General features: G+C 36.7%; 2 protein-coding genes across 5 annotated transcripts in view; one reads left to right on the top strand and one right to left on the bottom strand.

Annotated features, from left to right (window-relative positions):
* The window catches only part of AsnRS-m (asparagine--tRNA ligase, mitochondrial), a 196,657-nt gene extending 177,934 nt beyond the window's left edge, over positions 1 to 18,723 (top strand). Inside the window, exon 5 of the mRNA XM_068226606.1 lies at positions 18,608 to 18,723. Within this exon, the coding sequence (XP_068082707.1) occupies positions 18,608 to 18,665 (58 nt within the window). The 3' untranslated portion in view covers positions 18,666 to 18,723. The remainder of the gene's footprint in view (positions 1 to 18,607) is intronic.
* Positions 1 to 25,733, bottom strand: part of LOC136866098 (pre-mRNA cleavage complex 2 protein Pcf11) — a 444,626-nt gene that overhangs the window by 39,997 nt on the left and 378,896 nt on the right. For all 4 annotated transcript variants that reach the window (XM_067142769.2, XM_067142771.2, XM_067142770.2 and 1 more), the window contains 4 exons: positions 25,383 to 25,547; positions 21,982 to 22,134; positions 8,336 to 8,552; positions 1,494 to 1,720 (listed from right to left, as the gene is read on the bottom strand). In XM_067142769.2, coding sequence (XP_066998870.2) covers positions 1,494 to 1,720; positions 8,336 to 8,552; positions 21,982 to 22,134; positions 25,383 to 25,547 — 762 coding nt within the window. The remainder of the gene's footprint in view (positions 1 to 1,493; positions 1,721 to 8,335; positions 8,553 to 21,981; positions 22,135 to 25,382; positions 25,548 to 25,733) is intronic.

Raw genomic sequence — 25,733 nt, 5'->3', positions numbered from 1 at the left:
AGTGGTACAGTGAAGTGTAGCAAATATTTGTCGTGTGATGCAGTAGCATATATCCGGATTAGGAGTATATAAACATACCTATCGCAACATGAATTTTCACTATTACCACTTGGTAAATGTTATTTGTCATCCCTTGTGAAAGAAATGAGATTTCCAACTCGGGTAAGAGCCGTCGCCACAGTTGCGTGATTATGAGAAAAAGCCTTGTATTCCTGAACTTCATAGGAAAAGTTGCACATTTGGGAAGCAAGCTGTTAGGCTCAGGGATGTTCAGTTATGCTTGCCTGTTAGCAGCGATATTGCTGAATAACACAGTGAGCCTATTTGTGCTTGTATTTTGCATTCCATTCAGAAGTTTAAAATTTATTTTGTGTTGAGTGGTACAGTGAAGTGTAGCAAATATTTGTCGTGTGATTCGGTAGCCTGTATCTGGATTAGGAACATAATCATGTGAAATGGACTAGCACGGTACATATTTGTCTTGAGATAGCATGGTTATGGATTCGGAAAGTCATGAAATTCCTTATAGTGGAAACAAAATTAAAATCTGTCAGAAAGTGGACTGGCGTCCGCATCTTAAAGCACGCACCTTCGAGTTTCGACTCGATCATTCAAGTAGGTCGAAGTTTATTAAAAATGGCGGCCAAAGTCATTCGTTCCGGTCGCACCTGGTCAAGTGTAACCTCCAATTCATTGTCTAAAAGTGTGACCAGAAAATAATGTTTCAAAACCCACTGCTCCAAAATAAAAACATTTGTTTTAGAAAGAGTGTGATCTGCAATAATACTTCAATAACACAACCTTAAGTAAGGTTGTATTTGCAGTGTTAAAGTGTACCTCACAGTAACTCCCCCATAGAAAGTTTTCAGTGTTATTAAGAAAAATCAGAGAGAATTCAGGCCTACATTAAGTACATCTACATTGGAATTGCTTATGGCTCTAAAGATGAAAATGTCATCACAGGGGGAAGTATGCTTCAAGAAAACTTACATAGAAAGCTGCTGCTGGGAGCGAAACAAGCTACAAAGAACATTTTATCACAGAACTAACAGGTAATATGCAAATTTTATCGTGTAACATAATATATTTTAGATTAGATCGCTGTTGGGAAGGATAAAGGGGTGTCATTACCAAGAGGGAAGTCCATGCTTTAGATCCAACTTGAAATTTCTTTTTTGGGAGGGGTGGGGGTGTACTAAGAGTTAATGGTGAGATTACTGATAACCCACTTCAGAGGTTGACTCCTCTGCACATGAAAACTCTACTGTTATGAAAAGTGTGTGTAATGGCACATTATAATCGTAGTGACTTCAACGAAGAATTTGCAATTAAAATTTGAGATAAAATTCAAGCACAAGCTATTAAAAATTGTATTTAAAAAATGTAGTACAACTATCAAAAGGCACTATGGCTAACACTAACTAAAGCGGCTTAATTGCTTTATTTGTTAGGTGTCTTTACAGATGGTTCTTACAAGCATACAAAAAACTTACCTCTTTCCTCCAAGTCTTCAATCTCTTCAAATTGGATCCAGTCAGAAATGTCATAATACCACTTTCTACTTTGAGCCTTACGAGTATTGTCTCTATCACGGCGATTTTGTCTGAAATGCCAATCCAAGTGTTGACTGTATTTCATGGTCTGCTCTGGAGGAAACCTGACTCCACATGAGCTGCACTGGATTCCTGAATAAAGAGCAGCTACTAATCCTGGCTGGCGACTAGAACAGAACATTAGCAAATTAATGCACAAGTCAATTTTGTAGCAATGGTGATGTACAGTGGGTACAAGTAAAAAGGAGTTAAAAAAAAACCATGATTTTAATTACTTGTATTACATGTCAGTTTGCTAGCAACAATAGCTCAAAAATCTGAAAATTTAAGATTGGAAAAAAAAGTCTGGTTAGAGATTGGAGGCATTCCTACGTGCCCAGTTGAATAAAGGACGCAATTGTACTGATACAGATTTTCGTAGCCAGCATCTAACAGATAGATATCGTCTTCTAGGCTACTGGGCAGTAGTCATATTTTTTATGTTTGTTGATATTTCGTGTATTATACAGTAGGTGTTGTCAAGACAGTCTGGCAGTCAGATGGAATTACTGTATTTACTTGCAAATAAGACCCCTTTTTCTTGCACTTTTACAGCCAAAGATGGTAGGAGCGGGGGAGGGAGGTGGAAAACATATGCAATAACCTCAAATTTTGTGTATTGAACACATGGCTTCTAGGCTATAAGGAGCTATGAATTATACATGTATTCTTTAACAAACTTACGAATGTATTTGAGTTATACTGGCTATTTTTGTTGGAAGGCAGTATTTCTAAATGTAAAAAGACAAATGGTGAACATGAATTTTAGGCCTACATATAATGTAAATATAGTCAGTTTTAGTTACCCATATTATGTCATTCGTTTCATTACATTAATTCCTCTAATTAGGTTGACATCAGAAAGGGCATACGATCGTAAAAAAATCTCGCTACGAAAATTCATCTCACCTCATACTCGATCCCGTAGAGAAAAGGGATAAGGGTATCATTATCACATTATGCAATATTGATAGAAAAGAACTTAATGGCCAGTCATTTGTGTATGTCAGTTGAGCAATAGGCCTACCACGGAGTAAACCTGAGTAAGTCTAATCACTGCTCTCATTTGAATTATCGTCTTGTGTCACCAAATTCCCTGCTACTAGCATGTCGTCATTTCAAATGACGTTATCTTCTTATTATTATTATTTGCTTTACGTCGCACCGACACAGATAGGTCTTATGGTGACGATGGGATAGGAAAGGCCTAGAAGTGGGAAACCCCCCCCACTGTCGGCAGCCCTGAAAATGGTTTTCCGTGGTTTCCCGTTTTCACACCAGGCAAATGCTGGGGCTGTACCTTAATTAAGGCCACGGCCACTTTCTTCCCACTCCTAGCCCTTTCCTGTCCCATCGTCGCCATAAGACCTATCTGTGTCGGTGCGACGTAAAGCAAAAAAAAAGTGGGAAGGAAGCGGCCTTGGCCTTAATTAAGGTACAGCCCCAGCATTTGCCTGGTGTGACAATGGGAAACCACGGAAAAACATCTTTAGGGCTGCCAACAGTGGGGTTCGAACCCACTATCTCCTGGATGCAAGCTCACAACTGCGCGCCCCTAACCGCATGGCCAACTCGCCTGGTGATATTATCTTCACTGCCATCTCATCAGCCATGCATCGAGAGCATATGAGGTCCCGTCTTTTTGAAACTTTTAAAAATAGTTTCGTTTCAGACTATAGAGTCCAAACAGTGAGAATCTTATTCCCAAATGGTTTCTGGAGAGTTTGTGTACTGTATGTGTAGCAGAAGCCTCTCCTTCCGAATAAAGATGTGCTGCAGCAAGCGTGCCAAACCACCAGCTGATAACTAACATAAGTTACAAGTTGTACTTCTGAATGTAATACATAGTGACTGGAAGTGTTCTTTGCATAACTGTGGCTATTGAAAGCCAAACCCTTATTTTCAAGTATAATTCACACTTGTTCTCCACATTTAACACATCAAGATTTACCTAAACAGCTGTAAATGAGATAAGAGATATCGCATTGTTTAGGTTAGGTATGCTATCAAGTACCTGCATAATGCCAGAAATGCTATGACGGGAAGATTAAAAATAAAGCAGAGGTAAGTTCACCACATTTAAAGGATATCTACAGGTGTGGCGGTAATGTGTTTTATTATCATAATGTTTAATTTAGTATGATCGTTGTCTCCATTTTTTTAAATTAACGCATAGTATGTTTTATTTGGCATCTCCGAAAATCTTTAATTGGGGACGTAAGGTTATTATTATTATTATTAATATTATCTCTATTTTGTTTTTGTTTTTTGCTAGTCGCACCGACACAGATAGGTCTTATGGCAACGATGGGACAGGAAAGGGCTAGGAGTGGGAAGGGAGTGGACGTGGCCTTAATTAAGGTACAGCCCCCGCATTTGCCTGGTCATTATTATTAGTGAGGTACATTGGCGAGTAAAACAATAGTTATCACTGGATTGTTTTTATCCTGTTTTAAACCTACTTCTCTCCAAAAAAAAAACCTATATTGGCCAAAGTTACGAGATGTTAAACAATCACTTTGATAATGATCTCGCCTGCTATATTAATAGCAACAACCGTGAATATTTCTTAACTAAAGTAAACTTGTTTCCTCATCTCGAGGTGGTGCAGCTCTTTATAGACAGGCCCCCAGTGGAAGGGACTTGCATGTATCATTTTTACCGCATATCATTCTTCCAGCCATTCGTAGATCTCTGGCAATACGGTACCAGAAATCAAACTCAGGCTCCCGAGAATGGCAGCTAATTGTGTTAACCATTACACTGGCGGACATTCTTAACTACAAAACACAGACACATACATGAATGATGCGTGCTTACAATGCACGGGTCAGACACGAAACTATTCACCTATTTGTGCGACACCATCAGGGCTACAGTAGACCTATGGTAGAGAGGCGGACATTTCTTAATTACAAACCACAAATGTACCGTATGACTTCGACGAGTGTTTTCATTGCGTGGGTTGTACAGACGAAACTATTCACAAATTTTTACGACGTCATCAGAGCTGCAGTAAGGCTTGTACCCGCTTCGAAGCAGAATCGTCGTTCTTCTTTGATGAATTACGTTGGTGGGTCTTGTATGCAAGACTTATTTTTTTTCATTTTCCTAGTCTTGAAAAGCTGGGGGGGGGGGGGGGGGGGAAGGGCTGGGTGTCTAATACATGAGTAAATATGGTAATCTCCCCTCATATAGGTAGAGATGAGACCATTCACTGTGCAGTCAGAAATTTCGAAGAAATGGTACCAGGGCCAAGCTGTTACTTTTTTTCTGAATTCTGGGAATCACTCTTCAAGCACAGGCCTTCTTCCTTGTGACTGAAATTTTAGGAATGCTTCTCTATTTCAATAGCTTCCTTACAATGTAAATGAACAAGGAAATGTTGGGTGATAGCCAGCACATGTTTCCTCAAATTTTATTTTGTGATACAAGTGAGTGAGTACATGTTATGTTTCTCTGATTGGTTCAGATGACAGCAATGCTTGCGTTTCTTTATTCTGGTGTTATTTGTTAGTTCCCAAAGGTCACACCAAAAGGATGTATGAAGATGACTCTCTAAGTAAAGTGAGCATCTTTCCTTGTATGGCTACAGCAGGGAATTTGTCCTAAGAATCTCTCAGCCCTTGTACAGAGCAAAAGGACAACTCAATCCATAGGATAAAAGACTACTTACATACGTATCTTGCTATCCACTTCCAACTGGATGAAGAAAGTCCTCAAATGCCACAGAACTCGCACTGTCTTCACCATCAACACAACAAAAATAGCTTAGCAGGTACATTCAACCTAAGACCCATAATAATCTTTCACCAGGTTTGGGGTATATGCATTCCCTTGTTTCTGAGCAAGGTGTGCATAGGAACAAATAAACACAGAGTTAATGCCAAGATGAAGGTATACAGCATCACTGTTGTGTAAACCAACTAGTGAAATTTACCATAGCAAAGCATGCGCTCACTCACTTGAGCCACAATAAAAAAAATTCAAGAAGACTTATGTGCAGGCTAATACCTGTCAGTTCCAAGCTAGTTTACATCAAGAGGCAAGTACTTACAAACGATAAAGAAAATGGATACACATTGGAGCCCGAGGACTATAGATACATCATTTTGAAATTTGCTTGGAATGTCTTGAGGAGAAAATCTAGGGGACTGAAAACAATTAATCAGCATAGCTGAGAATGAACCTTCATTTCATATTTCATGGCCTAAAATACAGGATATCTGTGCATTTGGCAATGAAGATTGCTGCATATGTTAATAAATGCTTTGTTGTCCTCGTGAGCTTCCTCCAACTATGAATGTAAAATTCCTTGGATATCATGAACATCAACAAGATTCAGTTCAAGGACTGGCCAGTTGCCACAAAATGGTTCTATGGCACCCGACTGATGGCTGTTCTCATCACTTCTACATAGCTTTCAGCTCCAATGTCTTCTTAGGTCTGTTTAATAATGAAATCACGAGTCTTCTCCAAAGTCTATTCCCAGAAATATAGTCTTTTTACAATTGTCGTCATAGATGAAGAATGGTACAGTATGAAGTTGTACCCCACAGAGAAAGACATCTTTTTAATATTAACTTCAGCAGAGATCTCTTTCACCTTATTTGAATATGCAAGACCTCAGCATTTGTCATCTTATCTGTCCATGCAAATTAATTAGAGAGGGAGAGAGAGAGAGAGAGTGTGTGTGTAAACACTATATTTTCAAAAGCCTGATATCACTTTTGTTTGCCATGCAAGTTTTTAGGCATACAGTAGTAGGCTACTATCAGTGGCAGTTCGTGGGGCTCAAAAGAGATGAAGCACAATGTTTACGTTCTTTTAGAAAAATATTTAGTTGTAATCACACATCCAATCCAATTTTCATACATGTTCTTTTAAAGTTACTATTATATGCTCTTTTAAAGTTACTATTATATGTTCTATTTTTTCCCCTTAAACATCTGAGTTACACAAAGTTCTGGTCGTGGAGAACCCAATTCCTCTTCAAGTAATTGGCTTGTGTAATTTATATCTCAAAAATACCTCACCCGATTAATTTCACTTACTGTAAGTGACAAATCACACACAAATAACACGTGATTAGTCACGAAAACCTTTTCTAGAACACATCAAATAGCGACATGCACCGTAACCTCACATCAGAATAAACCGTAACCAAGTGTTTACTTCCCGGTTATCACTTGTGTTTGTTTCAGCCTGGCCAACACAACTGTATGGAAAACCGACAAGCAAGAAATAAATATCTGCTAAATTCTTTTATAATAAATGTTTCTATGCTGCTAAAAGAAGTTGAATAACCACCAACTCCCTACATGAATATACATTTTTTTTTAAATTCACCTGCCAAACACATCTCAAATTTGCTAGGTTCAGTGGAAAATTTGCTACATTTGCACCACTGGTTTTCACTCTAAAACAATTTAAGTGAATACTGCATGAACATTTCTCTCTTTGATTTTTATTATTTCCCCTCATGTTTTGGCAAGTTGACCTGAATTAAGGTACAGCCCCAGCATTTGCTTGTTGTGAAAATGGGAAACCTCAGAAAAACATTTTCTCGTATTAATTGTGTTTCTAGTTTCATATATTTTCTATCATGAGAAATATTTTCTTTGTCAAAGAAAGGGAACAAACTTTCTAGGAAAATAAAAAAGGAAATTTCTTCAAACTTACAACACCTACTCTAAAGAGTTAACAAAATTGTTCCTGTCACCAACTAATGGACAGAATATCAACTACATAATAACTAAACTTATGCCGTAATGTTCTGCCATTTCAATACTATATTATGTAATGTTTACATTACATTTTAAATCTATATCCTAAGAATATTAACAGTCTCGAAGATTCATATTACAGCGCCGAATTGCCCGGTCTCAAAATCTTTGCGACCTTAGTCAGTGGATTTCACCGTAACCCCCTTTCCTCCTTGTGCAGCTGTAAGTGTGGGAATGGTGCCGAATGAGAGAAGAAGTCCACAACTAGAATGCGACCATTGCTTTGTTGCCAAATTTCTTCCAATATACGAGAAAGGAGTGTAACGCATAAACGCTACAGAAAGCGTCTTTTAAAGAAAAATGACAACATAAATATGTGTTCTTAAATCCTTCATTGATGGTAGAGCATGTGACTGTGTGATCTAAAGGAAGAACCAGTGCACACAAAGGTACACAGGATCTTTATATGAAGGTGAAGGTTGAGCCTGTTGGTATATAGTAGTCTCATTTCTTCTGCATAAAACCAGACTTTTCTTCAATCCAGCTTTTGATTTTACCTTGGATATATGGTACAAGAAAGTTTAGGCCCCAATAAACAGCTAAGATATCAACAAGAGAATGCTAAAACAATTTTCCAGTATGTAAGAACATTCTTCTAGATTGGTAATCTAAATCTCAAAATCAGGCGAAGTTAGGTAAAGTATCTTAAAAGCAGATCTGGGCTCTAAAAGTTTTGCCTCTTAAAACAATAATTATTCTAGAAGATGGCACCTTAAAAAGAATACAGACCTGCATGTACAGTCTTTACATGGGGATACAATGAACTCACTACATGCAAAGGATTACATAGCATACCACTCCTTATGTCAAATATAACTGCTCTGTTCTCCTATGATTCAATTACAAATCAATAACACTATGACAAGTCAGTTAAATTTCAAAATTCTGCCACATCAATGAATGATAGATACTAACACATTAAGGATTCTACCATATTAATGAATGATAAATACTAACACTTTAAGAGTTTCTGGCTGACTGAAGTCCACAGGTTTAATAGCATTATTTTCTTCTTCTTTCTTTTCATCTATAGTTGCAGTATCTGTCTGTGGTACGATGCCACTGGCCACTAGCTTCTTGTACAGTTCATCAACATTTATTTCTGGTAGCAAGAAAGGAATGCCTGCAATTGCTGTTGTAGTTGTTGTACTTGCTGTTTGGGTCTCCGTCAGAGCTGTTAAGAAAAGAAAGAAGTTTGTATATATGTGTGTGTATGTTTCAATGTACACAATATAAAATGAAAAATCAGCATATCAGTCACTGTATATAAGTGTCTGTGGCTGCTTCAAAAGGAGGTAATTTTTACACCTTTTCTGGATTTTACTTCTAAAAAAAAAGTGCTGAATGTGTAATGTTTTTGAGAAAAACAAAAACCTTTTAAATTAATTTTTAAGTCCTTACTTTCATTAAAGGTAGTCAGAATATATTGCATTCAATATCAATGGACATAGCTGTACATATTAAAAAAATCTCTTTGTCTCTACATTTCATATTTTTGGCTAATGCTTCATTTTATCTCAGGTGAGGTGTATATAATAACTAGAGTTGTTATTTTTGTTAATTAGAGATAAAACAAAAAATCCTACTTAGAGGTTAGGATGTCTTTATTTTAACTTACTTTTTACATGTTTCAGAATGTCCAGGAGTGAATTTAAATCTCAAAATAATGCAAATTTTGTGAATAACACTACAATCTACGAAATAAAAACATTTTAATAAATATTTTCCCACACCACTCCAAACATTCTTGTCCAGAAGCCGATCTTCGAATTTGTTTGGTGTAAATTAGAGAATGATCGATTGTATTGTTTCTCGAGGGGCAATCAATATTACGATATACAGTGAGAATTCATAATGGTGAAAAATTTACTCGCTATAACGGATTGTCGTTATATAGGATTTTTTGTAACAGTCGGGAAAACCCCATACACATTAAAATCGGTATGAAATGGCAATAAGTTTGTTAAAACTTGCATTTTCACAGATGATATTCACACAACGGCTTACTTGTTTATTATTTTTTGAAATACGATACTACGTGAAAGTGTATGTTTAATTTCATTCTGAAAAAACTATAATATGACTCCAGAGGCCTCTGTAGCCGTATATGTATCATGAAAATATATTTCAAGCGCACATAGAGGAATTATAACCTCCTAGCTACAAATTTACATGGGAACAGGCTTTCCGAAATTTAACTACACACGAGAAAATATAAACTATCCTCTGAATGAGTGATGCACTCTGCCATATCTTGAGGTGTACCACATTCTTACTTAATTTTAGTATATAACATTAAAATTAAACAATCGTGTACTTAGCCTTTATTTCTAAAGAGTTAAAAACTGCTCATAGGTAATAAATTCCCTATTATTCCGTATTGAAGAGCAATATAATATAAAATAAAAGCTAAAAGGTATCCATGTATTCAATACTATTTATTGTAACCTAAAAAAAAAAAGTTACATATATATATATAACATATTCCAAGCGCCAGTAGAGAAATGGCAACATTCTCGTTATAAATTTACATGATAATAGCCTTCCTGAAATTTAACCAGATGCAAGAAAATATAAAACTAACCTCTGAAATCAATGACGCACTCTGCCATACCTTGAAGTGTATCCCATTCTTACTTAATTGCAGTATTTAGCATTAAAATTAAGCGATCATTTATTTCAGCCTTTATTTTTAACAAGTTAACAACTGCTTTAGAAACTATCCACTTCATGTCCATATCAAAGAAAGAAATATTTAACCACCTAATCGATTAGGTGGCTAAATGTTTCTTTGTTTGTTAGATTAACAATTGCTACTGAACATGTTATTTACACAATTAATACAAAAACATTTTCTCCTCTTTCATTTTAATTTTTCTTTACAGAACAGCAGTCGACAGGTATTACTAATCTATTCCGACATCGCCTTCAAATGTCGACGAGAGCTCATTAGTGGACATAACGAGGAAACAATACCGAAGATGATCGATTGCATGCAATATAATTGCTAGGTGCATGCATATCGGTAACGGAAAAAATTGTGCACGCTTAATCGCTCGTACTAATGTATGCATCAGTGATGGGGCTCTCGCTGTAACCGAAGGATAATACACAGTTTACACAGTTTAATATAGGAATTTTAAAGGGATAGAGAAAAATTGTCGTTATAACAGGGTTCTCGTTATATGCCGTACTTGCTACAGCTGACTTCTACTGTATTGTAGATAGTCTCATACGGCGACTTGGAGTATTGGAATCGGTCTTGGATGGTAGCGGTGTGGCTGGTGGTGAACAACTATTATCTCTAGATATGGATTATTTGGTTGACTACCACCAAAAAGTTATGGGATTGTTGTTCAGATTGGGAACTACCATTGTCTCTTGTTACATCGGTAGTTAGTGTATTTCGTAGTAGATAATTCTATGTAATTTAATACAAAGTGCGCAAAATGACAATTATCATCAAAGCTGGTGTGTTATTTGTGTGAATCAGTTGGCGACCACGTGTTCGTTGCAGTAGTTTTAAACTTAGCAGTAAGTAAAGATGTGACATAATTTAAATATTATGAAAGGAATTCAAAAATAAATGTTGTATGTTGTTACGACTTTATACCAGGGTGTGACTCCTACTATTAATCGTGCCATAATAGCGTTTGTCACTGGGCATAGCAAAATTGGATTTAAAAATGCCGAAGGTAGGAGTTTCTCCCGCGCACAGACCAAGAAATATAAGAATGAAGGATTTATAATTTCTTGTGGAGTGTGTAAATATTGTTATTTTTGGTTAGATTATTGCACGAAAGGTGCTTTAGACAGATACTGTAAATCGGAGAAGCATACAAAATGCTGAGAAACCTTGCGTCTTGAAGTTAGCATTCCTAGAGTGGCAACATTGAAAGAAACATTATCAACTGCTAGTCTTGTGAAGGATTCGAAAGAAGAGTTTGTTTTGGACACCACTACTGCATTCGTGAAAGCTAACATACCAGTAGAGAAGCTAGACAATCCTGCTGGATTAATAAGCATGTTCACGGAAGTGGAAATTTTCCATCAAGCAAATCAGATCCATCAGAAATACGTCCCCGTGATCGGTGAAAGGAGAGAGGAAATTCAGGAAGAGCTACAGAACAAAGATGTGTTTCTGCTATGTGATGAAACAATTGAGAAGAATGGTAGGTGTATTTTTAACATCCTATTTTCTCCATCAGTACTATCAACTGAAATGAACACCCATTTGGCTGCCTCTGTTGTTCTAGATTCTGCCAATAATGCAAATTGTGCCAATGCTATTATTAGACACTTTAAATTCCTATGAAACTGAATGTGTAGTGGCAGTAGTTACGGACACTGTATGCTACATGACAAAATGTGTAACTACTCTTCAAGCACTGATTGAAGAAGTATGTAATGCCCAGTGCTGGGCTCATAAAGTCAACCTTGTTGGCTGCATATTTGAAAACGAGCTAGATGAATTGTACATGAGTATAGTGAAGACAAAGAATGCCTTTTTAAATATGCGAGAAAGAAAAAAACAACTACACTGCATTTCTTAAAGAGAAATATGAAAACACAGAAGAGGATGAAATTCTAGCTTTCCCAATGCTTGTGTATACAAGATGGAATCCCTGATTTAAGGCTGCAATGTACTGTATATGGTCACACATTTGGAAGATCTGGTATATTTTTCAAAATACTGTAAGATTCAAATTCTGGAGTCAAATTTTCCAACAAGCATCGATTTCAACAATACAAATTTATAAAATTATAAGCAGTGTATGTTTCTGTTGTTGGTGCCTCTCTTATGGACTTCCTTAATTTCTTGGAGGGATCTAAGTACCCAATAATTCATGTACTTGCTGGGAAGCTAAATGACTTTAAGGTAAAGTTCAAGGTATTAAGTGATGGTGGAGTATTCAACCAGACAATCCTCCAGAATTTGGAACAGCTTTCTCAAACAATGCAGATAATGGTGAAGTCCAAGCTTGCATGTGTTGCCCAGTCAGCTTTAGTAGAAGTCAGGACTTTAAGGATCACGGATCCAGCCAGGAAGATTGTAGAAGCCATCGGGTAATTGTTTGATCCTTGGCATGCACCTAAGAATGAATCACCTACAGAACTGCTCCAGTTTAAGAAGAATGTCCCATTTCATAAAAGGATTGAGTCTCAGCAGTCTCACAGCATTTACCTGACTGCCATCAAGAACCAACTGCATCAAGAAAATTATGTGAATGTTTCAGAGATCCTCATGGGATTAAGGCTTGCTCACAGAGACTATACAACTGATGCATTAAAATAAGTGTGGTACCCATGTTCAAACGTGGATTCTGAAAGGTCGCTTTCAAAATAAGTCTCACAGTAAGTGATAGGAGGCAATGACTGACAGCTGAAAATGCTGAGACACTGACCATGATCTACTTTCAATGATTTCACTGCAGTATTCGGATAAAACTGAAAAAGGTAACTTGTATTAATTTAAAATGTGTTTAACGAAATGCTGCATGGAGGTGAATGTAAAATAAAAATGTGACCTCCTTATAAGTGTTTTCTCATTCTTCCATAGGCATGTTTAACGGTTTACCTGATAGTTTGCCTTTTTACTTTTTTTCTTAATTTTTCACTTTTTAAAATGCACTTATTGCACAAACTGGTTCGCTTTAACATTTTTTCTGAAAAAATAATAAAAACACAAAACACTACCTTTTGAATTTTAAATCAAATCATTAATATATAAACTTTATTGAGCACAAGTTGTGCACTATTAGGATACATTAATCAATACAGAGGTCTATGATTGATTTCACACAATTAGAAGGTACAGGTTTTTTCGCCCTCAAAGCAGAGGTGCAGAACTCGAAGCTTAACCTACTACTATGGAACGCTGAAGGACTTAAAAGCGCCTTAGAATTAACTGAAGGCGAGCTCCTAAGAAGCCATGACATACTCATCCTGACAGAGACTTTCGCAACGGACAATATAGAAATCTCCGGTTTCTACTCAAAAAATATTCCTGCAAAAAAAAAAAAAGGACCAAGGGGAGGACCTACAAAAGGAATATCCTGTTTCTACAAACCAACGTAGGAAGAACATCTTGCGTCTATGAACAAGAAGACACCATAATAATGGAGTCCGAGAGAGTGACTTTCGTAGGCCTATACATCGAACCACTGACCCCGATTGAAGACATCATAGCAATCGCGATGACTGCTCTAGGAAAGACGGCCACGGGAGAAAGTATTATTATAGCGGGCGACCTAAACTGTAGGCTAGATATGATTTCAGAAGTAGGGAACTACTGCAGATGATGGCTGAAGAGGGATTTACACTGGTTAGTAAGAGAGAAGACAACACATACTTCGCACATAATGGTAGCAGTACCATAGACATAATCCTATACAAAGGCAACGATCTAGAAGTAACGGACTATAAGGTGTTATATTCCGACGCGGTGACACCAATAAAGAAACATTGTCCAGTGACAACTACTTTCAAATTGAAAGAGTCTACAGACACATGACAGAAAACAAACCAAACGAAAAGAACCTCCAGAAAGATAGGCGTGAATAAAATACGCGAAAATGGAGACAAACTTACCATCTTTGAAAACAAGATTCAGGAAAAGGACCTAGATGCTGCTGCAACAGTGCTAGAAGACATAATCGAAGCCGCAACCTCCACAATAAACGAGAGAAAGGCAAAGAAATGGTTCGATCAACAATGCTATACAGAGAGAAAGAGAGTCATATCAGCCCTTCACGTGGCCAAACGCACTCAAAATCAGGACGGCCTGATCACATATAGCAGACTCAGAAAAGAATATAAAAACCTTCTAAAGAAGAAACAAGACGATTTCACAGAACTCGAGGCTAGAAGAATGGTGGAAGCAAAAGAAAACCCCTACACTGTTCTAAAGCCACGACAGTCACAGACAATGGGGAAAATAGAGATGCCAATCTGGGAGGCTCACTTCACGAACATCCTAAACCAACAAAGGGTCAATGAAGCTCATGAAATAACAAGACAATACGATAACATAAGAAGATTTACAACAGAGGAAATTAGGAACACTATATCAACATTGAAAAACAAGAAGGCAGCAGGCCCGGATGGGATATTTAACGAGCACATCAAAGCAGCCTCGGAAGTTTTAATCCCAGTAATCACAAACATGATGAACTTATGTCTGTATACAGGACAAATCCCGGTGAGCTGGAAAACCTCGAAAATCAGAATGATATACAAGGGAAAAGGAGAGCCATTTGACCCAAACTCGTAAAGGGGAATCGCACTAGAGAACAACTTTCTCAAAATTCTGACGAATCTTGTGAAGATAAGACTAACAGAGGAAATCGACAACAAGATCCCAGAGGAACAATTTGGATTCAGGAAAAGCTGAAGCACCTTACATGCAGTCAAAAATCTCATAGACGACATCGAGGAGGATATAAGATTCCCAAAAGGAAAATTCCACACAATATTCGTCGATTTTACAAAAGCGTTCGACAATCTCAACAGGATGTAGGATGCTAAAAGGTTTGTTTTGTCACCTATTCAATACATATAAATTATACAATTTAGGAATTTATTATTGATATCACTTGAGACATGTTTTGCCCTTCATTGATTTTTATCACTTGCAAATCTCAACAGGACCTTAACATGCGCCAAACTAGAACAGATGGTGGAACAAAACAAGGAACTAAGCATCTTGATACACAACATCCTGAGTAAAAACACCATCATAATTTCAGACAACGTAACAACCTCACAAGAAATTATACAGAGGAACGGAGTGTTACAAGGAGACCCCCTTAGTCCCCTTCTGTTCAACGTAGCCACACATGACGTGGTCCAAGCAATAAGAACTTCCGCTCCGTCCTTCAAGATTTATATATACGCAGACGACATGGTGATGGGTTCTCACGATACTAACGAACTCCAGAAAGGAATAAATGCTCTAGGAACATGGGCTGAATACAACGGACTGCAAATAAACGCAGAAAAGACCGTACACATGGTCTTCAGGAAAGGAGGACGCCTATCCGCAAGGGACAAAATTTACCTCAAACATGAACCTCTACAAACTACGAACAGCTTCAAATATCTGGGCGTAACGGTCCAAACAACAGCACACTCATTCAGAATTCACACAACACAACGAGCAGCTGCCGCAACCAAAGCCATCTACGACATCAAGTCATTAAGCAAACTTTCCTTGGATACAGCTACAGCCCTCTTTGAAGCCAAAATCGTTCCTATTCTAACATACAGAATAGAGATAACATGGGAAAAGTTAAGCTATAAAGACCTAATACGAATGGAAAAAGTGAAAGCCAGATTCTTGAAAGTAGCCCTCAGAATTTCAAAGTACACCAAGTCAAGACTAGCGTACGAAATCAAATCATAAAAAAAAACACTTTCTAACATCTCTAGTAATAACCAATTCTATCTTTGGTTTCAATTTTGTCCTTAGAAGTATCGTGCTAAATCTATGGGAGGCACTTGAGTAGAAGGTATTAATCAACAAACAATAACATTGCACTGACTGACAACTTTTAATTAAGATGTGCTATGTCTCTAGTTCTGTTACTCATCTTTGGTACATTGTGCATGAGCCCAATAGGATGGCAAAGGCTTGTGATGCTCTTTCTTTGCGCTTCCCAGAGTACCAATCAAAATATTATCGTTGTTTGGACAACACAGTTATCTGTGTGGATCAACATCCGTGTGTTGCCATACTCATAGTTAGCTCAATAATGATCAAACATAGACAGGAGTTTGACATGCAGGGCGATTAAAAAATACTTTTACAAATTTTGGGGATGGATTCCTTACACCGAAAAAAAAAAGGTCATATAAACATGTGTCCCAAAATCCCCCGTTTCGTTTTTGCATTATTAATTTATTAACAACTGTTTACATTTACATTCAACTGCTTTCCATGTCCAACCCACAACTTTACTTATCTATGCACGCATTCTTAGAAGGCTTTGATTCATTGTATCCTATGCAGATGAAAATAGAGACTTGTTTACATTTGTCATTTGTACATGTAGTAAGTTAACTGAAAGTGTACCAATCCATTGGGCTGACCTTAAAGTTTCAATTGTGTACATGTTACAGTGAGTGTTCCATTCCACCATGGTAGGATATTCATTTCATGAGCAGGCAGACATGATTTTTATGTACGGCCATGTGAATGGTAATGGACGCAAGGGTGCAATGCTGTATCGAGAGGTTGTTTCCAGACCAAAGACAGCTAAGTCATCCAACCTTTGCTGCTGTGTAACGTCATGTTGCTGAGACAGGATCCGTAGCACTGCAGACTATTGATCCAGGAAGACGAATAGTTTCTCGAACGCGTGACCAGGAAGAACACAGTCTCCAGTCTGTTGAAGGAATTCCAGGTAACAGCACAATGCAAGTGGCCCTGTTACGTGGTACATCTCAAAGCAGAGCAGGGAGAATTCTTCAGAAGCAGCTCCTGTATCCCTATCATTTTCAATGTGTACAGGGCCTTTCGCCTGCAGATCACCCACCATGGGAGAACTTTTGCAGATCATTTCTTGCACAAACTGCCAATCCGTGGTTTGTCTCTTCAGTTTTGTATACAGACGAGGCAATATTTGGAAGAGATGAAATAGCTAATTTCCACAACCAATACATATGGGCAGTTTTTAATCCTTGTGCTACAGTTTAGGAATAATGTGTGGGCTGGAATTGTACGTGACTGTCTGGTAGGTCTATACGTTCTCCTAGCTAGCACGTCTTACAGGTGCTGTCTACAGGGACTTCATTCAGAACACTCTCCAAGACTTACTAGAAGATATGCCCCTGCAAATAAGAATAAACATGTGGTTTATTCATGATGGGGCTCCAGCACATTTTAGTTTCATTGTTCGAGATGAACTGGCTGGTATCTACCATGACTGAGGGATAGGTAGAGAAGAACCAGTTCCATGGCCTGCATGTTCCTGACTTCAATCCTTTGGATTCCTTTCTCTAGGGGCACCTTAAACAATTGGTTTAAGCATCAGACAGCCTGGAAAAATAAACTCTCCTTCGACGTATCATGGAAGCCTGCGAAACCATTTGACGCTGTTGTGACAGTCCATGATTCGATGAGTGCATACATGTCTAGATGCAAGAGGAGGACATTTCGAGCACCGGATACAAGTTTATGTGTGGAACACTTTCTGACAAGCTAACGGTGTCAATAATCAAAAATGTCTTTCATTAATAACATTCTGAACTTTAATAAACTGAAAACAAAGAATTTTGGGGCATATGTTTATATGAATTTATTTCTTGTTTTTGGTTAAAAAACCTCTCCCCACAGTTTGTAAAAGTATTTCTGAGGGTATATGAAATAAATTCAGACAATTTTTCTATACCATTAAATTAAATTAATGAATTCAAATACATGTCTGATCTTTGGCCGAAATGTGTACAACTGTACAGAAGTCTGTTATTTGATGTTACTACCTGTTACGAAAGCTGGTAAAGTACTTTTTTTTTTTTACAAGTTGCTGTACATAGCACCGACACAGATAGGTCTTATGGCGACAATGGGACAGGAAAGGGCTAGGAGTGGGAAAGAAATGGTCATGGCCTTAAATAAGGTACAGTCCCAGCATTTGCCTGGAGTGAAAATGAGAAAGAAACCATGGAACACCATCTTCAGGACTGCCAACAGTGGGGCTTGAACCCACTGTCTCCCAAATACTGGATACTAGCCGCACTTAAGCGAGCTGGTAAAGTATTAAAGACACAGAAAATATATTTTTAAAATCTGCACCAAGAAAAAATGGAATATCTCCTTAAGTTATTACAAGAATCTTACACTGTTCATTTGAAGAGGGCTTTGAAACCGAGAGCATGATTTTTTGTTGTTGATAATTTTAGATATTTTGATGTACAGTACAACCCCGCTTAACCGAACTTCGCTTAACCGAAATGCTCTGGCAAAACTGTATTTTAATATTCTGTTTTTACCTCCTTTTCTAGCCCTCTATATTAGTAATTATCTTGCTATATGTGCTGAGAGCTACTAGGCAAACCCTATTTTGACAATAACAGTTCTGAAAATCGAGTTACAGAAGATGATGGATTTAATGATTTCGATTTTTTATTAAAATACAATACCACACGCTTTAATTACAGTACTGTAATAAAAATACTGTATATGGTATTCAGTTCAGTAGTAACAAATAAACTGTTTCATTATTTCAGATTGCCTTGGGCCTTGTTGAACAAAGCAATGAATCTACACCAGCTGATGTACTGTTGATTAAACAGCAGCATGACATAGTTGCACGACAGCCCTGCGTCAAGAAAATTCAGAAGAAAGTCACTGATTTTATACAATGAGCGACATAATGTAAACATTTTAATGTTAATATACAGTATGCACCTTTACTTAACAGAGTTTATGCAATTTTATTTCACAGTTAACTTCCGAAAATATTTACCTTGTGTCATCCAAAAAAATGCATCAACCAAAATGGCTCCACCCTCTTTATTTCTGACAAACAGGGTTCTACAGTATATAGCAGCCATTTACAAAGCAGTTTTACACAAGGTATTAAGTTTGATGTATTTTGGCCTACTGAAAAATTAAATTTTCTAACAAATTTGGCAGCATCCTGTTTGCTGACTGGGCCACTTCTACTTCTTTCCAACACCCCCAGTGTACATACAATGATTTATTAAATAAATATTATTTTTTATTAAAGCCACTTATATATTAATAAGTCTCAACTAAAAAACCAAGTTCCAACCAAGTTTCATTAGCTTTCATCAGGGCAAAGCATATGAAAGACTGCTGCTGACAGTAAGCATAGAAATGCTTCAAGGAACTTGGAAGTCTGTTGAGCAAATCATGACCACATTACTGACGACCACCTACTAACTGGACCCAGCGATCGTCATGCTGTGCTGTGGTGGTTGGGAGGGAAGATACTGACTCACTGCCCTCTACTGACAGTTTCTGAACTGTGTTGCACTGTTCCATGGTGGTGTTATGTATGAATTTCTGGAGTACAGGTCTTAATGTATTTGACAACTTGAAGCCTTTTTACCTGTTAGTTATTAGTAGGGCTCGGATGTTTAAGACCTAAAAATAGCCCAAATAAATAAGCATATATGACCTATAAACAAGAAAAATATGACCTCAAAAGTGATGAAATATGATGTAAAAATGACAAAATATGACATGAAAAGGATTAATCTAAATATGGCCATTTTAAAATACGTTATAAATCGAAACGGCAATTCCCTTGATACATACTTGTTAACTAAATTCTTTAGTTTTACTTTCATATTAATTTTCTGAATATACATGTTTAGCAGTTGTTCACAGTCTATTGTCCTTGATTCACGTATTAAACATTTATGAATGTATACCTTTAAAGTACTAAGTTCGCTAAGATTATCAGATCACACAACATTATAAAAGTAAAAACATGTTTGCACCCTGCATTGGTGGTTTGAAATATGAGAAAACTAGAAATCATTCTATTTAAAAAAATATTTTGGAACGTTTAAGCCCAGATTTCATTAATATTACTCAAATGCATTACAGTTTAAATTGAGCACCACGAAACGAATGAAGTAGATGTCTTTCAATACATTATGGTAGGGCGGCAGGGCAAAAAGTGCAAACTGACATAACTTTTTGCATTCTTCTCCGCGGGTGGTACTGAAGTGTATGACAAGGTTCATCTTCAAAACATCAGGCGCGAAAGACCTCCGGTTATCACTTAACACATGCTTGTAAGAAGAGAACCTTCTTTCTACGTCACAAGACGTTATTGGAGCATATTTAAGTAATGTTAAATCACTGCTGTCAAGTATGCACTCATCTTGAAGTGTACCGGTACCTTCTCCTCTAAGAACTTCATCTTGCACACATGGCGAAAACCGTCATTTCGATTAAGTACGCTTTGCAGTTTCCGTTTTACACTGTCGCCAACTATTCCATGATACTGTTGTACTGAAAGTTCAACACTTCTCACAATGTCAATAATTACATGAATTTCTAAGCTAGCAGCTTCTAAACGAGTAATTGCACTCGATATAATTCCAAAGTTCGACTAAATATATGCCAGACTTCCATATGCCAGACTTCCTGACAAATTTTTGGAAAACAATTCCTGCGCAATCTTGAAAGAAGAGGCAGAGTATTCCACTTGTATTAACTGCATATGTGATATCGAGCAGTTTTGTGAACACTAGTTCGCATTCGGTAAGTTGAAGATGATTTTGCACAGCTACAGCTGTCGTCAAACCGCCTAAATATGACGCTTCTACGAAAATAGCTCAAAATAAGACCTTATGGCAAGAAATAGCCAAAATATGCATTTATATGACAAATAAAAACTACTTAATTGTGACGATAACCACCCAATTTGCACCAAAATCCAATCAGCCAAGAAAATAAAGACAAAGAAAAAATATGACTTTTCCTAAACATCCGAGCCCTAGTTATTAGTTATTAGCTCTATCTCTATGGCTTCCCTCACAAGTTGAGCATGGTCCAGGTGCAATGATACTTTCATGGTCGAGAGGATTTGATGGTCTGTATTTTAGATCCACTATGGCAAACTGGCTTACAGCATTTTCTTCTGAAAATGAAATAGTGACATTCTTAAGTGATCTGACTTGTTCTTTCACCTTGGTGCTAATAAGCATTTTTGTCCTGCCAATATATGAACGGCCACAACAACATGGAACTTCATAGACTTGTGGCTTTAATTCAGAAATAATAATTTTTATTTAATAAATTATAAGGTAATTTCAGTAATGTAAGGTAATTTACAACTAACTGTTGCAATAGTAACTATATATCTGAATATTAAACATTTTGTACTGATAGTTCCTCCATTCATTCAGTCAGTCATTCATTCATTCATTCATTCATTCATTCATTCTCTTTCTTAGGCAAGTGCATTTTGATATAATCATCCACCAGCTATAAATTAGAAACAGCAAATCTCTTGTCACTGACCTAAGATTTTATGGAACACTGAATTCAAAATTGTTTAAATCTGAGTCCTGGCCCCTCTCATGACCATCGACAGACATTCTTATTGTCAGTCAATAATATGTCAAAGTAACACGACAGCTCCTGATTTTGTAGATGGTGCAAAGTAACACAATCCATAAGAGAACAGGGGAATTAAGTTGATTTATTCAGTACTGAGCATTGGAATTCTTGGTTGGATCAAGCCAAGAGAATGATACAATAATTGTCTTATTCCACATCTCTGGAGACGTTTCAATTTTCAATTTGGTTTCATAAATTTCAATTACAACTATCATTCAGAGAAACACAGTTTATTCAGAATACAACATTCAAAAGTATGTATAATATGGATCCCAAAATTTTCCACTTTACTGACCAGTCGAATATTACCACCCTTTCACAAATTTAAGCCCCGCAACACAACAAGTGTAATAAGTCATCTTACGCACTACTACTACTACTACTACTACTACTACTACTACTACTACTACTACTACTACTACTACTATTTCATTGATGTGAGTATTTTCTTGAACTATGCTATGCAGTATCAATTTGATTTTGTATTAAAACAGTTTACCAGGTGCAGATGTAGGCACTGCAGCAGTCACTTCTGGAACAGGTCTTGCAGGGACATCTTGAGAATCCTGCTCCACTTGGTAACTGAATCCACATGATGGAGCCAGGGATGCAGGGATTAAACTCGTCAGCATTTCCAGAGGAAGTTGGGTTGCTAACAATAAAAAAAACAACTCATTTTCATTCTCAAGTTTTTTTGGGGGGGTACTATTATTATATTGGATAATGATTAAGGTGGCAGGATTCTTGCATTTATCTATCCAATGGAGATAAGTAGCAAGAAATCTCTGAAATAATCTTTGTGAAATTAAAAATACTACATCTGTGCAGTAAAATGTTTTCTAAACTGACATGAAATGTTAGTAATTTTTGAAACCAAACTATTCTAAAGTGACATTAAAGCAACTAAGTTTTGAAATCCTAATGCATTTTGTTATTATTGGCATTAGTGTAATTAAAGTGCCAACAGCGTGTTTAGCTACACAATTCTCTTTCAAAGTTAATAAGTTCCTGTGGGTAGAAAGCACAGAAATAATACAGGTTTATGACAGACAAAAACATATTTTCCTATAGCTGTGCAAATTTAAAAATGATCTATACAGCAAGGAAATATTTCTTTAAAACACTGACTTGGATTGAAAAAATAATCACATGTTTACAATCAAGTAGCTGACTTAAAAAAAAAAAAATCTCTGGTAATGAAATTATCTTCTATGGGAGAGAAATTTCACCACCTGGGCAGGATGAAAGGTAAATTATGATTCTTTTCCTCTTTTAATGCACAGTATTTCATCTAATTCTTCTTCCTGAAACGTTTCTGCTTACGCAGGTCATTCGTTTCATCTATGGATATGAACTGTACACAAACAAATGGACTTAGCATTCTTCATGAATACAGGAATCCAGTGAGAAGTTAATGTCTTGAAAAACTGGGAAAGAAACTGCTCGAAAACAACGTCAACCGGGTATATGAGCGTTAGAGCATTGGTCATACTGATAAATAATTAGAAAAAATAATTTGATATTTCATATAGTTGCCTTTTTTTTTTTATCAACTGCTGAAGTTCACCAATCAGATTTCTTCGCGAGTGAATTCAAATAGGCTTTGCGAGGCAGTGTTGGTAAAGTAGCAGTGGAGAGATTTAAACATGGACTCCCAAGCTGACATGACCGCGCCACAGTGAATACGTTAAACACCGGCTGAAACCCACCATGTGATTGTGTTTGATGCTGATTTCTCGGCATGGAATTATCTTGAATTGACCGTATTAGGTATGAATAAATAATTATTATTTACGCATTTTTCTCAACTTCATGTCCTTTTGCTATGACATACTCCTGTAAACATGATATGTACATTGTTCAGCAGCATTCCTGGTAAATCATTTTTCTGTACTGGCTTTAGCAGTGATTTCTATACTTGTTAATTGCTTCCTTTTTAAAATATATTTAGGCTAGTTCAGCTAGTAGTACACTTTGAAAATATGGAAGATGCTCCTAAGCCATCAAAGTGTGCTTTTCAAGGTATTTAATGGCTGAGCCAAAAATACATTAGAAAAGGCAGCAATTAACAGGTATTAAAAATCACTGCTAAAAGTAGTACAGAAAAATGGTTTCCCAGGAAACTATTCTAAACTGACATTAATGCAACTAAGTTTTGAAATCCTAATGCATTTTGTTATTATTGGCATCAGTGTAATTAAAGTACCAACTTGCTCAATTATATTCACAGACCCAGGAAAATTTTCAAATTGGTTTTTAATCTGGTATAATTTATTAAAATCAGTGAGAAAAATATTTCTCAGAAGTAATTTAATATATATTAGACTTTTATGTGTATGACAATATGCTGTCCCCTTCCCCTTGGGGTTTACACCCCAGTTTGAGAATATCTGCTTTACGGGTTTAGTTAGAGATAGCGAAGAAAAGAAAAGGCCAAAAAAATCTTAGCGTAAACCACATATTGTATGATAGGCAGCCCCAAATGTTATCGATGAACTACGTGCAATGTAAGTAAATCTCTGGACATTCGTGGACTTCTGTATGTATGCCAGCCACAACACAAATTTTGAAGCAATATCTACAGTATCTATTTCAGTTCAAGTGATGTATTAATTTTCATTTTCATTGTAAAAATAATGTTATTAATACTACTAGTTTAATGAGATACTGGAAAATATTCCCCCAGAGTAGCTTTTTTTACATACTAGTATATCTACTGACAAAAAACTAGCATGTCTGAGAACCTTGAAACACCATTAGTATGAAAATCGATCAGATCCATCAACTTGGTCTCAGAAAGCCAGAGCTCTACCAAAGAAGCCACTCAACCCAGCTGATTCTCACTGTAATGAATAGTACATTATCCTGCATTGGTCAATGGCCAATAGGTGTTCCCACAAGTTGATATAAATTTTGCATTACTTATACCCAGTTAAAGATGAACGGAAAAAGCCATTAAAGCATTATTATTTGATCTGAAATAAAAAATAGTCAACTGACAAAAGGAACATGCAAACAGGTGATCAAACGACAATATTTTTCCCTTTATAGCCACATGTCCTATTAAACATACTCTTGAGTGAACTGAATTGTTTGTTTGCTAGGTACTCATTATTGCAGGGCTAATTTATTATCATGCAAGGATACTTAATTTTCAATCAATAAAGCTGTTACAATGCTGGCTGGCAAGCACCAGTACATTCTGTGGCTGCCCATATGGACATGGACTCTCAAACAGTTCATTACTGCTATTTCTCCAATTACCTTTCTAAGAAAATTTATAGTGGGATACAATTTAAAAAAGTTGTTAATGTTATTTTCTATTCAGAAACTACTGCAAATCCCACACTAAATGCTCCCTGCAGCATACTTTTAAAAGCCTAAGTATGAAGTTACAGCCAGGTATGTATTGTAATGATATTTAAAAATTAACAAACACCATATCCTAAACTCCCCATCCATCACAGCTATTTCAGTTAAATTCACAGTACAAACTCAGATCTTAACCATTTTATTTCAACAGATGAAAATAAAGTAACAGCAAACTTAAATAAATTATTCCTTTTGCCTGAAAATGATTTTCATGAGTGAATTGGTACCTCAAGAAAACTTGTTAAGAAATTAATATACAGGCCAATGGCGGACAGGGTCTAAGAGACCTGTAACATAAAACTAATTTAGTAATTGTTGAGAATAAGAAAGGAGGTGCTATTGATGAGAACAGCCTAAAAATACAATGAATGCCCAAAACTCTACAAAAAGATCTGTAGGCAATTACATTTGAATTATGCAATTATTTATACTTTCTCCCATTTCTCTGAGTAATCTGCAATTAATGACAACTACTGCAACTACACAAGTAAGAAAGTAAATATCAAGGTAAGAATGAAGTTCACATACTTGACCTAACACGTGGCTGACTCTGTTGTAAACCACCAGCAGAAAGAACCACAGCATTTTCACTCTGGATCTGTGCTGGAGAGCTTCGGGCCAGGTCAGAATCGTGAGGAGAATCTCTATCTGATCCAAAACCTCTCCTCTGCCCACGACCACGTGCTCCTGGTCCTGTAGAATGATGTATATCCTCATTAAAAAATGATCACCTGTTGTATATACAGTATTGCTTTTAAAGGCACTAAGTGAAATTTAAATTATTAAAATAGTAATACAATATGATAATTTACTACAGCAGTTCTCTGTGTTTTATACCCTTTCAATGGCGATTGCTCTTAAGAGACACTGAAATACGGT

Source organism: Anabrus simplex, chromosome 3 (genome assembly GCF_040414725.1).
Source record: "Anabrus simplex isolate iqAnaSimp1 chromosome 3, ASM4041472v1, whole genome shotgun sequence".
Classification (NCBI taxonomy): Eukaryota; Metazoa; Arthropoda; class Insecta; order Orthoptera; family Tettigoniidae; genus Anabrus; species Anabrus simplex.
This window is presented reverse-complemented; position numbering and strand designations above follow the sequence as displayed.